At 35.5% G+C, this 16,268-nt stretch overlaps 1 protein-coding gene across 1 annotated transcript in view; it reads left to right on the plus strand.

The window, feature by feature from the left end:
• LOC308648894 (jouberin) overlaps window positions 1-15,617 on the plus strand; it is a 182,631-nt gene extending 167,014 nt beyond the window's left edge. Inside the window, exons 25-26 of the mRNA XM_081294039.1 lie at window positions 8,551-8,653; window positions 14,310-15,617. Coding sequence (XP_081150165.1) covers window positions 8,551-8,653; window positions 14,310-14,312 — 106 coding nt within the window. The 3' untranslated portion in view covers window positions 14,313-15,617. The remainder of the gene's footprint in view (window positions 1-8,550; window positions 8,654-14,309) is intronic.
• Window positions 15,618-16,268: the final 651 nt, after the last annotated feature.

Here is a 16,268-nt window from a genome sequence, read left to right on the forward strand (position 1 = left end):
CTCTTAATTCCAGTCTGCTCCTTTCTATGCTCTCCCTCCACCTGTCCCACAATACAAACACATACCCAGGTCTTTAAGGTTTTTGTTTTGATCTGCCAAGTATGTTTTCAGTTCCAATCTCTGAAAATTTAAATTTTACATAATACTAGATAGTAAAATCTCTGACCCTAAGAAGTTTATACCCAATGACAAATTACACATATATAAAGTAAACTGATAGAAGAAGGACTGTTTCAGTAACCAAATCAATGACCATATTAGTATATTAGAGGAACAATATTCTGTCTTTGAACATGTTTTATAACATTTTTTAGAACTTGAGCTTGTTCAGTGGTAGAGTACTTGTCTAGCATGTGTGAGGCCCCAAGTTTAATCCCAAGCACTGCAAAAAAAAAAAACTTTTTATTAAATATATAAATGAAACAATGTCTTTTACACATACAACTCTGACCACTCTGAGTAGCTATTCTCAGGTGATACACAGATCCACACCATGCCCTCCAAATTAAAGCTCAGAGACATCTCAGTTTTTAAAGGCTATCAGGATAGCTTAGCTTCTCTCTTTTTTTTTTAATGTATTTTTTTTAGCTTCTCTCTTTTTTTTAATGTATTTTTTTTTTAGTTGTAGATGGACACAATACCTTTATTTTTAGCTTAGCTTTTCTTTTTGCATAGAACTCACTTAAGAACTTTTTGAAATTTTTTAGTTTCATAAGAATGTCAAATATGTCCTTTAGATAAACAAGTCTTTGGGCCTTCCCCATACTTATAATTTCTTAGAAGTAAGACTGAATTAAGGGGCTGGGGATGTGGCCCAAGCGGTAGCGCGCTTGCCTCGCATGCGTGCGGCCCGGGTTCGATCCTCAGCACCACATACCAACAAAGATGTTGTGTCCGCCGAGAACTAAAAAATAAATATTAAAAATTCTCTCTCTCTCTCTCTCTCACTCTCTCTCCTCTCTCACTCTCTCTTTAAAAAAAAAAAAAAAGACTGAATTAAGATAGATTTCTCATGAGTTGAAAACTGTAGTCAAGATGATGATGGAAAACTAACCCAGAATGTATAGAGAAGTCATTTCTTTAATGTACCTAAAATGAGTCCATTGTACCCAAGTAAATGGACAAGGGCTAAATTTTTGTTTGTTTCCTATCTTGCTTATTCTTTGGGTGGGGGAGGAGGATGGCAGTCAATTCCATGTACACATTTATCTTCATTTTAACAAAGCCACATTTTATTTTTAGATATCAAGAAGAAACTTTTATAGGTTAATTTTCTTGAAAGTCTTTAATTTCCACCATTTATACCACATGCAGGTTCTTCATTTATTAACTGGTGCCCAAGTTGGAGTTTGTAATGAAACTTCTATAAATAGTTATAATCCTTATTAAGTAATACTAGTATTCTCTAGCTATTCACATATTGTATATTGAGTTTTGTTGGGTTTTGGTTTTCTGGTTTTTAACATTAGAAGGCTTTATGCCATTAAAAGCTTTGGTCAGAGAGATTAATTCAGATAGTCAATCATTATTGAAGTCCTTTATTTTTAAACACTCAAATGCCAACTGAATGAATGAAATATAGCACAGCCATTAGTGCCAAGTATTCTATCACCCTTCCACTGCATATATTTGTCCATCTTTATAATATTCCTCCTCTACTAGGCTAATTTTTTTTTCTTCATAAGTATGCCACTTGCAACTTTTCTAAGTTGTTTATTATTCAATTTTCAGCCTTTATCCTGCTCACTGCCCTCTATTTCTGAAATCAAAACAATCCATTGTAACATGTGACACCACAGTATACTCAGCACTGAGCTTGGTACATTGAGAGATATAAAAAAGTATTCACACGTTAGATGAGGAAATAGAAATAAGCATTTTGAAGGAAACAAACTATGCAGTTGGGTGCAAAATGGTGTGAAACGTGTTGTAATTACAGGAAGAGAGAAGTCAAGTAGCTTGGGAAGGCCTCTGTGGGTAGTAAGGCTTAAATTGAGCTTTGACTTAATAGGGCTTTTGCATGTGATACAAGAAGGAAGCAGGTATTTCAGACTGAAGAAGCAAATCACGGTAAAGATAGGGGAAGCTAGCAAGGGAAGAGTGGAAGGAGAATTGCTAATTGGTGGTTTGGGATTGGGGATTTGCAATAGAAGAAAAATCAAGCTAAAGATTATGGCTCTCAAAGAATGCGGTATGAGGGAGTTTGGAGAGCCACAGATGATTGGAAGGTGGGACTAGGAGATATATCTTACTGTGTTTGCTCAGCATTTTACATGAGCCTGAGCAAACATCAGGAATTTGGTCTTGTTTCAGCCCTTTTTTTAAAATTTTTTATTGTTGTTGTAGAAGGACACAATACCTTTATTTTGTTTATTTTTATGTGGTACTGAGGATCAAACCCAGTGCCTCACACATGCTAGGCAAGCACTCAACCACTGAGCTACAACCCCAGCCCTTGTTCTAGACTTTGATGCTACTGCTATAAAGAGGAACAATCAGGAGCATCATTTCCAGGTAAACGGCAGTGGTTCATGTGTGAGCATCAGTGCAGTGGAGGAAATGTGGATCATCTGTTTTCTGCACTAGGCATCTGTTCTCTGCACTAGGTATTGTGCTAGGCACTGAAATCCATTAATAAATGATATACAGTATGCATCTTGGAGGAGTGCTCAATCTGCCAAGGAAGACAGACTATGTGTAGTCATTTGCTAAGTAGAGATTTGCTGAGCACTACCATATCTCAATGTTCTAGGCACTAGGGACACAACAGTGAACACATAAATCCTGGCCACAAAGAGCTAACATTTTATTTATTTATATGTAAAATAAGTTAAATGTCTATGTCAGATATGAGCTATGCTATGGAGAAACATAAATCATAGGTACAGAGAGGAAAATTGAAGCCTGCAGTTTTAAATAGGAGTGACAGAGAAGGTCTCACTAAGAAAAGTGGAAGGAAAAAGGGAAATGAATGGTGTGAACATGTGGAGAGCAAGTGTAAAAAGCCCTGAGGCAGGAATATACCTCGTATCATAAAGGAACAGAAAGGAAATTGCTGGAGTTTCTGGAGTAAAGTAAACAATTGGGAAAGAGTTCCTGAGATCAGGAAAGGTAGCAAGACTTTTACACTAAATGAAATAGGATGCCATTAAAAGAGGGAGTGGCTTAGAATTTAACAGGATCATTCTGACATTTTAGGCAAATATAGGTATTAATGGACAAGTATGGAACCAGAGAGACCAGTTAAGATAATATTGAAGTTGATGCTGCCTTGAAAAAGAGGGGTAATAATGAAGTTAGTAAGAAGAGATCAGGGGCTGGGGATGTGGCTCAAGCAGTAGCACGCTCTCCTGGCATGCGTGCAGCCCAGGTTCGATCCTCAGCACCACATACAAACAAAGATGTTGTGTCCGCCGAAAACTAAAAAAAAAAAAAAATATTAAAATTGTAAAAAAAAAAAAAGAAGAGATCAGTTTTTTGTACACATACATATTTCTAATACTTTGAATAAAAATAATAATAGATATTCAATAAATGCATATATTTAAAGTACAGTTTAAGTTTTGACATACACACCCATAAACTATTACCACAATTAACTCTCAAGAATTCTCATATTCGTTTTATAATTTCTCCCTTCTACTTCTTCCCTTCCCTAACTTTCATCTCATTGCAATCACTAATCATTTCTTTCTCACTTTCTAGAGTTTTAAATACCACAGTTTGTTTTTCTCATTTGCCTATTCAGTGGTCTTTGGATTGTTTCCAGCTTGAGGTCATTACATACAAAGCTGATATTCACATTCTTGTTTAAGTCTTTTTGTGAATACATGCTTTCAGTTTTGTTGGGTAAAATATGTAGGAATGGAACAGTTGGATCATATAATTGTTTTATGCTTAAATTTTTAATAAACTACTATATTGTTTTCCAAATATGTCTTTTAAATGATTGTACTATTTTACAGTTCTACCAGTATGTATGAGAGTTCTACTTCCTCACTAATACTTGGTATAGCCAGTCTTTGTAATTGTACCCATTCTAATTTGTAGATGTATCTCATTGTGGTTTGAATTTGCATATCCCTAACAACTAATGATGTTGCACATTTTTTTATGCACTTATCTTCCATATATATAGATGTATATATCTTTGACCAAATGTCTGTTCACATCTTTTGCCCAAAAATTAGTGATATTAAAACAACTTGTCTTTTCTTTTTCTTGCTGATTGTACTGATTAAATTCTAGTATGAAGTTGACTAGAAATGATAAGAGTACACATTGTTGTCTTATTCCTGATCTTATGGAAATTGAGTAGGAAAAGCATTCGGTCTCATCATTAAAGGATAATGTTGTCATGTCTTTTATAAATACCTTTTATCAAGTAGTTTTCTTTATTTATTAGTTTGTTGGCAGTTTTTAGCAGGAACAGATGTTATATTTTTGTCAAATGCTTTTTCTACATCTGTTAAGTATAGTCTGCCCACTGTACCCATTTTTGTATCTGCTGATTCCACATCTGTTGGATTCAGTCATCCACAGATCAAAAATATTTGAGCGAAAAAATTACATCTGTACTGGAAATGTATAGACTATTTTCTTCTCATTATTCCCTATACAACATAGTATAAGGACTGCATAGCATTTATATTGTAATAGTTGCTACAGATAATCTAGAGATGGTTTAAAGTGGGATGTGCATAGGTTATATGCAAATGTCATCATTTTATATAAGGGACTTTAGCATTTGCAGATCCCATTTGAGATTTGGACAGCTATAATCATATGATTTTTTTAAATTTCTTAATATAGTGAAATACATTAATTTTTCCAAACACTGATAACCAATCTTCCATTTGTAGGACAAATTCTACTCAATAGTGGTATGTTATCCTTTTTATAAATTGTTGGATTGATTTGCTAAAATTTTATTTAGAAGTACATGCATTTTGTTCATGAGAAATGGGGATCTGCAGTTTTCTTGTAATGTCTTAGTCTACTTTTGGTAACAGGATAATACTGGCCTCCTGGAATGAATTGGAAAGAATTCCCAGTTTTTCAGTTTTATGGAAGAATTTGTATAGATTTAGTATTACTTCTTCTTTACTAATATTTTCTATTTAATATGACATTTTTCTCATACTTTCATTTCATTCTTTAGAAATGATTTGCCTTAGTTCTTTGAAAATTTTAGGTTTTACTCCTGTATGTCCAATGTCTGGGCTTTCTCAGGGAGAGCTTCTGTTCATTGCTAGTAGGGATAGGCACTGTTCCTTGAGTGCCTGTGCTTGTTAGTACTCTGCTGAGTACATGAGGAGGAACCTTTGCAGATCTTCAGGTTCTCTCACCATGACGTTCTCTCTCTCTCTCTCTCTCTCTCTCTCTCTCTCTCTCTCTCTCTCCTTTTCTGTCATTCTGTGAACTCTAGCCAACTTGAACTCCCCAGAGTCTCACCTATCATTCAGGGAGTCTCCTTCCTAGGGCCTTACCTGGAAATTCTCAAGACACCAAGCTATATGCTTTTCATGTTCATTTTCCTTCTCTTGAGGATCATTGTCCTTAATTGCTTGTGAGTCAATGTCTTGAAAATTATTGTTTCTTATATTTTGATTAGTTTTTAATGTTGTTGTTTTAGGTGAAAGATGAATCTGGTCCCTGTTCCTCCATTTTGGCTTTCAGCAAAAGGCCAGATGTTGTATGTTTTTTTCAAGGCAGCTGTTTGATTGATTGGGGGAGATGAAAGGAGAATAGGGTTACTACCATCTGATTTTCTTCTGTGGTTAGGTAAAATGAAAAATGGATGGCAGCTTTTTAAGCCTCTATGACCATATAGAGATGGGGTGAACAAGAAAAGAACAACGTAGAAATCAGAAAGATAGCAAGAACTAAGACACAAAAATGTAGAAGTTCACAGCATACCCTCAGGCCAGCAAATGTATGCACCTAGAACATATATAGACCAGAAGCAGGGCTGTGAGCCAGATATAGTCCTGATATCTTTAGTTGAGTCCTTTTGTGTTTGTGTGTGTGTGTGTAACTTTATCATTCTTCCAAATATAGAAAGTTTTTACCTGTAAGAAATGCAGATTTATGACTTCCTTTGAAAATAATTCAAAATTCTAGACCACAATTCCACATTTTCTCATGACATCCATCAGCTGAAGCTGAAATAGTGGACTTTCCCCTTTAGATGGGTCATCCACTCTCCAGTTTGCCATAGTCCACTGTATTGTTATTGCTATTAGTATTGTCCTTGGCTTGCTTCCCTTTTCACCTTATCACCCTGGCTTCCGCAGACACTGGAGCTTTTACTTCAGAACATCATTTCCTTGCAGATAAAGCTGAAAGTATGAACTTCATTTGGTTTTATTCTTGTAATTTCTAACCTTTCTATTCTCACTCATCTTGACTTCATTTTAATTACTTCATTTAAATACTACTAGTGCTGCCATAACAGAATACCACAAACTTGCAGGTGGCTTAAACAACAGAAATTTGTATGCACATAGTTATGAAGGCTAGATCAAGATATCAACAGGATTGGTTTCTAGTCTTCTCTTCCTGGCTTATAGATGGCCACCTTTGCACTGCATCTTTAGTGACCTCTTCCCTACTTCAGAGAATATGTGTCTCTTCCCCTCCTTCTAAATTTATCAAGAATACATACAAGTAACAATAAATGTTGGTAAGGATGAGGGGATAAATATACACTTACAAATTGCTGATGGGACTGCAAATGGTGTAACCACTCTGGAAAGCAGTATGGAGAGTCCTCAAAAAACTTTGAATGGAACCAGCATTTGACCCAGTTAGCCCACTCCTCAGTATGAGGAGTAAAAATAGCATACTACAGTGGCGCATCCACATCAATGTTTATAGCAGCTCATTTCACAATAGCTAAGCCGTGGAACCAACCTAGGTGTTCTATGATAGAAGAATGACTTTACGACATTTGCCAACAAATGGATGGATTTGGAGACTTATGCTAAGTTTAGTAAGCCGGTCCCAAAACCCAAAGGTGAAATGTTTTCTCTGATAGGTGGAAGCTAACCCACAATAAAGGGTGGTGGGTGAAGGGAAGAATAGAAGTGCAATAAATTAATAGACATTGGGGAATGGAAGAAAGGAAGAGAGGGGGTAAACAAAGGAAAGACAGTGGAATGAATCTGACATACTTTTCCCGTGTACATATATGAAAGCAACACAGTGAATCCCACCATGATGTACATCCATAAGAATAGAACTCTAACTAGAATAAGATATGTTCCATGCTTGTATAATTATATCAAAATAAATTCTGCTGTCTTATATAACTAAAAAGAACCAATAAGAAAAAGAAAAACAATGTGCTTAAAAATCTAAATTAATTAAATTTTCAAAAGTACCCATTCAGATCTGCTGGCATAACGTGAGACGACAGATATATTCAATAATATTTCATGCTATTTATAAAAATAAAGGTATATAATTTTGATAGTACTCTGTAGTATTCCAGTAACACAGTTCTATTCCTACTTATGTAAAATATGTTGATAGGATATGATGGCAAACCCTAACAAATGTAGTTATAGAAAAAAAAACCTCATTTTCCAAATGTTTTGTTTGACAGATCCCCATTGTGTCTTATTTGAGAAAGGTCCAACAATGAGAAGGCATTTTTTTATTTAGTGTCAATATTTGCAGAAATCATTTAGGCATCTCATTTTTCATTGCTATGCATGTTGTAAATGATGTAGATTAAACTTTAAACATGGTTTTAAATAATTGTTTTGTGAAGATTTTTAAAAAAATAAAGACCGGTTATACTGGGTTAGGACCCCACCCTCATGACCTTATTCAACCTTAATTACCTCCCTAAGAGACCCTGTTTTCAATTACAGTCACAAGAGGGGTTAGGGCTTTAACATGAATTTTGAAGAAATACAGTTTTGTCCATAAGATCCCTCCCTGTTCAGTCCTACAATTACCAGATTTTTAAATTCTTGCATCTTCTTTAAGCTCTACCTGAGTGTTACCCATAATTCCTGGACATTCTAAAGAAAATATGTGGTCTTCTTTTTTCAGTTTCTCTTATTTCATTGTTTTTATGTTCTTTTTCCTAACATAAATTGCACCGCTACGTATTCCCATATAGCTACAGTTACGTGGTTTTATAACTTTGTGACTATTACCATTGGGTTATTTGAAAGGCTCCATTGCCATTCCACAGGTCAGGATGTTACAGCTTACATATGCACAAACTTCCTTCTCTTCTTTCTTCCATCTAAGTTGATAAAACTTTTTGAGTTTCCCAGACATCTAATGTTTTTTCAGAGAAGAGATGAAATTTGTTTTATTCTTATCCCTCATGGAGGTTAAGATAAGAGGTAATACTTTCTCTCTGTCTTCCGTAGATAATTTCTCTTACAGTTCTACCAAACGGTTTTCTCACTCAGATCCTCCCATTTGTCCCCCTTTTTATTCCCACTGTCACTTCACCAGATCAAAACCTTCTCTGAACTATGACAACACTTTTCTTACTGCTCCTTGTCCCCTCTTTCATTCCTGTAGTTCTGAAATGGGCAAAGAACAGAGCCGTGAGGACCGAGGACACAAAACGGACTTGCAGGTGAAGAAGAATGAGCAAACAAGCCGAAAAGTTACCCTAATAGAGGTAAGAAAACCAGGAGAAGATTGTGTTGTACAGTGAATAGGGAAAGACTTAGGAAGGATATGGTCAACAATGATAAATGCCAGGAAGAGGAGAGGTGACATAAGGACTGACAAATGCCCTTTGGAATTCATAGCCCACAGTCCATTTGTGGCCTTGGAGAAGATAGTTGGGATTTTTGTTTAGTTTTTTATTTGTTTGTTACTGGGGGTTCAACCAAAGGGCACTTAGACACTGCATCATGTCCCCAGCCCTTTTTATTTATTTATTTATTTATTTATTTTTTGAGACAGGGTCTTGCTAAGTTGCTTAAGGCCTCGCTTACTTACTGAGGTTGTCCTTGAACTTTGGATCTTTTTGAGTCACTGGGATTACAGGCATGTGCTGCCACACCCAGCTGGAGAAGATAGTTTTGATAGAGGGTCCTGGAAGCATAAATCAGGTATCCTTAGCCTCAAAGGAAAAGACTGTCAGTATAGACTTACTTTCCAAAACTCCAGACAAAGAAAAGATTGAACTAAATACTAGGAAGCACTGAGTATAGAGAAGATCCTTATAAAGAGGAGAATGATAAGAACATTCACAAACTCAGAGAACAGTACCGCCTGAGGAGGAGCCCTTCAAGGTTTGGGAGCCTGGGCATAAACTCTGGATCTTAAGGAATTACAGAATTGCTTTTGCCTCTGAGATGGCAGAGTGGAGAAATGTGTTTGAATGACATTTTCTGGTAGGGAGTACTTGGGAGTAGTCCTATCAGAAGGCTTTATTTTCTCTTTAGGAAGAAGAGAAATTGGTCTTCCTGGGCTCAGTGGCCCATGCCTATAATCCCAGCAATTCAGAAGGTTAAAGCAGGAGAAGCACAATTTTGAGTCCAACCTGGGCAATTTAGCCTGGCCCTAAGCAATTTAGTGAGGCCACCTTAAAATAAAAAATGAAGAGGGCTTGGGATGTAGCTCAGTGGTAAAGTGCTCCAGTTTCAATCCCCTCTAACAACAACAACAAAAAAAAAAAATCGGTCTGTTGAAAATGAAATGTTACAGCTCTCTATTCATGTTTACGTGTATGATTTTTTTCACTTTCCTAAAACTGGATTCATATTTTCCATATGGATTCTTTTTTTCTCTCTCTTTTTGTATATGTTTGGTACTGGAGATTGAACATATCTACTCGGTTTTCCATATGGATTCTAATCACTGAGCCACATCCCCAGCCCTTTTTTTTTTTTTTTTTTTGAGACAGAGTCTCACTAAGTTATCCAGGCTAGCCTCAAATCTGATCCTCCTGACTCAGCCTCCTGAGTAGCTGGCAACAATCAGCTCAACTCCATAAACTATCTTTAAATTTCATTTGTAGTCTCCATATGACCATAATCCCAGCTACCCAGGAGGCTAAGGCAGGAGAATCTGAAGTTCACGGACAGCCTGGGCAACTTAGCAAGACCCTATCTCAAAAAATAAAAAGGGTTGAGGATGTTGCTTGGTGGTCTAGCACCCCTGGACTCAAAATATTTTAATTGTAAAAAAAAATAAAATCTAATTGTACAGGAAGCATATAGAGGAATAGTTGTGTAATTATGGGTTAAGGAGTAATTCTTTAACATTTATGCCAGAATTAGACAATGTTGAGATGGGTCCTCACGCTATTGCGGAGGTAGGCCTCAAAACTCCTGGAGGTAAGTGATCATCCTGCTTCAGCTTCTTAAGTAGGTAGGACTATGGACATATGCCTCTCTCCCCAGCTAAGACACATTTTTAAGCTGATTTTTAAGTTTAAGTAATAGGAACTTTAAAATTAGGCATTTTAAAAAGAAAAAAGGCCATAAAATGTTTAAATAAACAATACCTTGAATGGAGAAGAATTCTACCTAAAAGATTCATACCCATAACACACAGAAAGCTCTAAAATACTAAGGAAAAGAAATGCATCCATAGAAAAATTGTCAAAGGATGTATTTAGGACAAAGGAATACGTGGCAATAAACATGAAAAATGTTTGCATTCTAGTGAGAAAATTTATTGGAAATTAAAACAATAAAAATATATTTTTTCACCTCATAAAATATGATTCAAAACTTAGAATTTAGTAGTGATGAAAATATGGGAGAGTGGGTATCCTTTTGCACTATTAGTAATAGGATGAGATTGACTTGTTCTTTGTGAAGGATAGATTCTTCTTCTTTTTTTTAATACTTTTTTTTTTAGTTGTAGATGGACACAGTACCTTAATTTTATTTATTTATTCTTATGTGGTGCTAAGGATCAAACCCAGGGCCTCACACATGCTAGGTAAGCGCTCTAATGCTGAGCCCCAGCCCCTGTTATGTTTTTTAATAAAAAGTTTTCAAAATCTATATGTAGCCAGGCACAGTGCTTAATGCCTGTGGTCCCAAATTACTGGGGAAACTGAGGCAGGAAGATCATTTGAGGGCAGCCTGCTCAACCATAGCATGACTCCATCTCAAAACAAACAAAAAGTTTATGTACTTTAACCTGACAGTTTTACTTAAAGGGGTCTACTATAGGAAGATACTCAAGTACAAATGGAAAGATTTGGTTAAAGGTGATAAAAATCAGAAAAGATATTTTAAAAACAGAAGGAAAAAAACTCAACTTTCATGAATAGAGGGTCGATTAAATTATAATATGTTTAAATGTTAGAGACCATAACATACACTTTTTCTCCCAGCACCTACCATGGTGTCCGGCCATAGAAGCACACCTTTGGGGAATATGATGAGTATAATAAGATTTTTAAGTTTAAAAGATGAATACAAAATAGTTTTTATATGTTATATACATTTTGAGACTGGAAGAAGCCACACCACACAACACAGATCACCAAAGAGGTTTCCGCTTTATTACAAAAGGCTGTGTGTTTATATAGATCTAAGGAGAGGTAGCAAGGGCTGAGGTAGATAACAGGTTGCCCATTTATTGGCAAGCTCTTCCATATGTCAGTTCCGGAGCCCAAGAAGTTAATTCTAATTGGGGCTAAGGCTTCCCACCAGCAGGGTTTGAACATTGGCGCCTGCAGTAACGTTTCGCGCCAGTGAAAAAAACAAAGAGGGAAAGAGGGTCATTAGACGCCATGTTGGGGTTTTTTTCTGGGGTGCTGCCGCCGTTATATGTTTTCCCAACATACATAAAATACTGAAAAATATACATAAAAAGATGTTAGTTCTCTGAGTAGTGAGATTGTGGTGATTTCTTTTTCATTTATGTATTTTCTTATTTTTCTCTCATTTATACATACTAGTTGATCATTTCTTTGAAAATGAAAGTAATTTCAGAAATTCTTTAATGCAGTCTCTTCTTTCTACACTTAAGATACCAAAGTCTCAGTCACAAGCACTAGTACCTTAACTAGAATAAGGTCTCTTGGCTCCAAGTTCAGGGTGATTTGTTTGTCTGTTATCTCTGATTAGACTGCAGGTGGTCACAGTGCTTATGGGCAAAGGCCTTAACACACTCAACACTTTTTTTCTCGGCACCTATCATGGTGTCTGGCCATAGAAGCACACCTTTGGGGAATATATATTGTAATGAATTTCTTATGGGATAGGGCCCAGGATTGTTCTGAATCTTATTTTTTACACCTAACACACACACACACACACACACACACACACACACACACACACAACCTAGTTTCATATTCATTTTCATAGTCTTGCTACATAGATTTCCTTTTTCTTTTCATCTGAAGTGCCTTTTAAAATGCCTTGCTTTGTTAACTCTCTTCCTTTGTTAGCTGTGGTACTTTGTGCCTCAGAGAAGGGAGGGACCTGGATTTTTCATGTTGTTTAGGTCAGATGATCTTTCTACCATCTTAAGCAAACCCCTGCTATCTCTCAACTGGAAGGCGGCTGTGCTGTCAGCAGATGTCATGCCAAGCACCACTCTTGATTTTCAGTGATCAGAGGTGCACACTTGACCATCTCTGCTCTTTTTCCTTTATCCTGTCCCTTTTCTTCCTCTCATGGACAGTCTTTGTCATTCTCCATCCAATGTGTTTGTTCCTCTTCTTAGTCTAAATCATTTCTCTTAAAGATGTTTCCTTTGCTGCCTACTTCAGCTTTTTCTGCTGAAATTTCTTTTTGGTTCCCCTTCCTGAGGGTCCTCCTGGCTTCTTTGTTTATTTCTCACAGTGCAGTCTCCACCTGATTCATTTAACTTGTCCTACATCTTCTGCACCTGCAGGATCCATCTCACTAATTTCCAGCTGTTCGTCTCCCCCTTGTCTCCCCTTCCCTTTTCTGTTTTTCTTCTTCCTTTTTCTCCTACCATTACCATGAACTCCTCATTTTGTTTTGTGACAGTCTTCCTCTAAGATCCTTTTATCTTCCTCTGTCCTTTGCGAAAGTTTTTAGGGTCTCTATGTAACTTGCGCCCTGCACTAATTTGAGCTTTTACTACTTTTTTTTCCATTTTTATCAGACCCTAACTTGGGGCAAGTTTCACATACTTTTCCTCAATATATATGAAAAGGGAAATATATGATACATTTTGGCCCCTAGTGATATTGTATCTTGTCATGCCATATCTGTACCTTTTTATACTTAGCTTCAGATGCTTTTATGAGCTTCTCTTGAACATATTTTTGGGCTTCCATATGTAATACAAGCTCTATAGCTCCATTTAACAAAGTTAAAATCAGGAAACTTGTGCTGATAAATAATTTTTTTTCTCTTTATATACATTTTTCTTGGATACAAAAAAAAATAATGTCACCATTTACATAAGACTGGACTTGTTCCTGAAAGCACAGATGTTCACTGACCTGCCTGAGCCCCAGGGAGAGCACTTAGGGAATGGTTCGCTCTGCCCTTTCTTACACATGTGCCAGCCATGGCCTTTCTCAGGAATGTTCAATGGAGTTCAGTCACCTTCACCATCTTACCCTCATTCAATCAAGCTTCAGCTAGGTTGTTTCTAAGGGGCATCAAGTTATGGCCTCTCTGCTTAGAGGAAAGACAGATGTTCCATAGTGCTGTACGGTTAATTACATTAAAAAGTTCAGGTTCAACCCACTCACTTACTGTGCCTTACTTGTAGAGCACCTACCATGTGATCCCTAAGGAAGCAGCCTCTTGTCTCATCTGCATACTGGTTCTTGATTTTATTAATGGTATAATTTGTTTTATAGCAAAGCTGCCTTAGGTCAAAAATGAAATCAGTTTTTAAATTAATTTTGAAAAATAATAACTAACTCAATTATAAAAGTAGACACAGCCATAGACTAAATGAAAGCATGCTATTAATGAAGCGGTCTGTGTCTTTGCTAATCACTAACACTGAAGTAACATCCATGATGATTTTTTTTTCCTCATTGAACAATGGAAGAACTTTACATACTCTAATTGCCTGCCCTTAACTTCTGAAAGTTACCCAGAGTTTGTATTTCTTCCAGTCTCTAGATGAGAAGTTTCTTTTCGCTTATCTTCTCAATGCTTAAACAAGCCTTAAATTGTTAATGACACAATGAAACAGTATGTTAGAGAGACAAGCTATAAGATAGGTAACTAATATTTTCATTTTATTTGGTTGTGTGTGTGTGTGTTGTACAATATCTTTTTCTTACTTGTGCTGTTGCCTGGGCACACTAACATATGTTGTGACCAAAGACACATTTAGTACTTTTTGTGTACTTTTCTCCTTAGTAAAGAGATGAAGAAGAATGAAGACACAACCAAATACACAGAAATGAAATGACAAATTAAATCAAGTAGAATTCTTCTTTAGAGATCAGATTTTCAGATAAAAAGGAAGAAAGGAAGAATCCACTACTTCTTATCCTTATGAAAAATCAGAAGAGAGGTGGGTGGAGAAATCAATGTGGTCTTTGAGCTTAATTGTTACAGACTATTGTTGTAATTGTTGTTGGTCAAAGTATTAGTACTTGTATTATCAGTAACTACATCAAAATTGCATTACCACTGTTGGAAAACCAATAAAGAAAAAAATGTAATTGCTATGCAGCAAATGTGAATAAAAAGTGTTTGCATTGTTAGAATATCCATTAAGTAATCATTCAGTATTATTGTATCTGTATTGTGGTTATATGTGTGATGTTATGCTCAGAATATGAAGTATCTGCTTTTAAAACTAACTTTATTTAAAAGATAAGCAGCTTCAGAATATTGTGTGTTCAAAATGGTCCTAGTAACAAAGGCATTAAAAGGAAGTCTGCTTTTTAGAATTAAACATTTGTGTTTCTTTTCAGTGAATCGTATATGTAACTTGATACACCTAATCTAAAAGTGATTTTGGGCTGGACTGACAACAGTGTTCTAAATTTTTTTATTTTTAAAAAAAGGCAGTTCATATTTAAGAATATAAGTAATTTATATATTTATATTATTTGTTATTTTTAATATTTGTTTTTTAATTATTATATTGCATTATTTATTTTTTAGTTCCACAATAACAGTGTCATTACTATATGACTATATTTTTTGAAGTTTGGTATAATAGGAAAATTCATTTTTTTGTTCTTGACTCTTCTTTCTCAATTATATGCTGTCTATCAATAAAATATTTAGCCCCAATAAGATCAAAACTAATATAAAACTTATTTACCAAATTCCATTAAAATAAGAAGTGAGAAAAAGTGCTGGGCATTGAGGTGTAAATTTTGCCCAGATGTATACCCAGTGTGAAATTTCTAGTAAAAATATATTTGGCTCTATCCCTGCACATGTTGTAGAAGCATAAAAATTGGTAAACATGACCCTGCTGTGAGACTTCTTTTTTTTTTTTTTTTTTTGAGAAAAAATAAAAAGATGTGTTTTAAAAGAGCAGCACTGATGCCAGCTGAAGCCCTCAGCCGTCAACACAGAGGTCTGTTCTGATCGTGCCAAACTTTCGTTGTTCTGGACGCATACAGCTGGGCCTGGGCAACTTGAGTCACCCTTGTACAAGCTTGTTTTTTTCTGTCTTGTGAATGCACTTGATAATTTAAAAATAAAGATGTTTGTCTCTCTGCAGTTTCAGCTCATGATTTTGAGATGTGCATTGATTCTCTGATTTTGGTTTTCAATTAATTAAAAATTATTTCAACAGGTAGTAGAATTACTTTAAATCAAGACAAATGAAAAAATATATCAGGGGAAGTGAAGCATTTGTTAATATCTTGGTGTTCACGTGAAAAAAAAAAAAAAACGAATTAAAACTAACAGATGAGACGACAAATTGGTTCTTCTCAATGACCAGTCCTTTTCTACTTTGTCCTGCTGATGATAGAAGATTATCACTATATTTATGAATAGAATAGTTTAGTAAGACATCTTTTTATATCCTCTGAGATGAGATGGGGTATGGGAGATAACAGTAATATCCAGATTTTAGTCCCACAGTAGATGAGACACCAGAATCTATTTTGTGATTTATGACACTATACATTTTCTTAGTAACTAATTGGCTTCCTTTATTATATCTTTATTCTGAAATTATTCAGTTTTATCCCATGTCATCTCTTTTCTGTAAGCAACAGTTTTCCATTATCTTCTATATCTAAATAATTTTTAACCATTCATATGAATGTATTCCCTAACTATTGATTCAAATTTATCTTGAAAATATTAAGGTTTTTTCAGTATCAAAAACTATACTGTAAAGAA

This window comes from Spermophilus citellus, assembly GCF_964194105.1.
Source record: "Spermophilus citellus genome assembly, chromosome: 5".
Classification (NCBI taxonomy): Eukaryota; Metazoa; Chordata; class Mammalia; order Rodentia; family Sciuridae; genus Spermophilus; species Spermophilus citellus.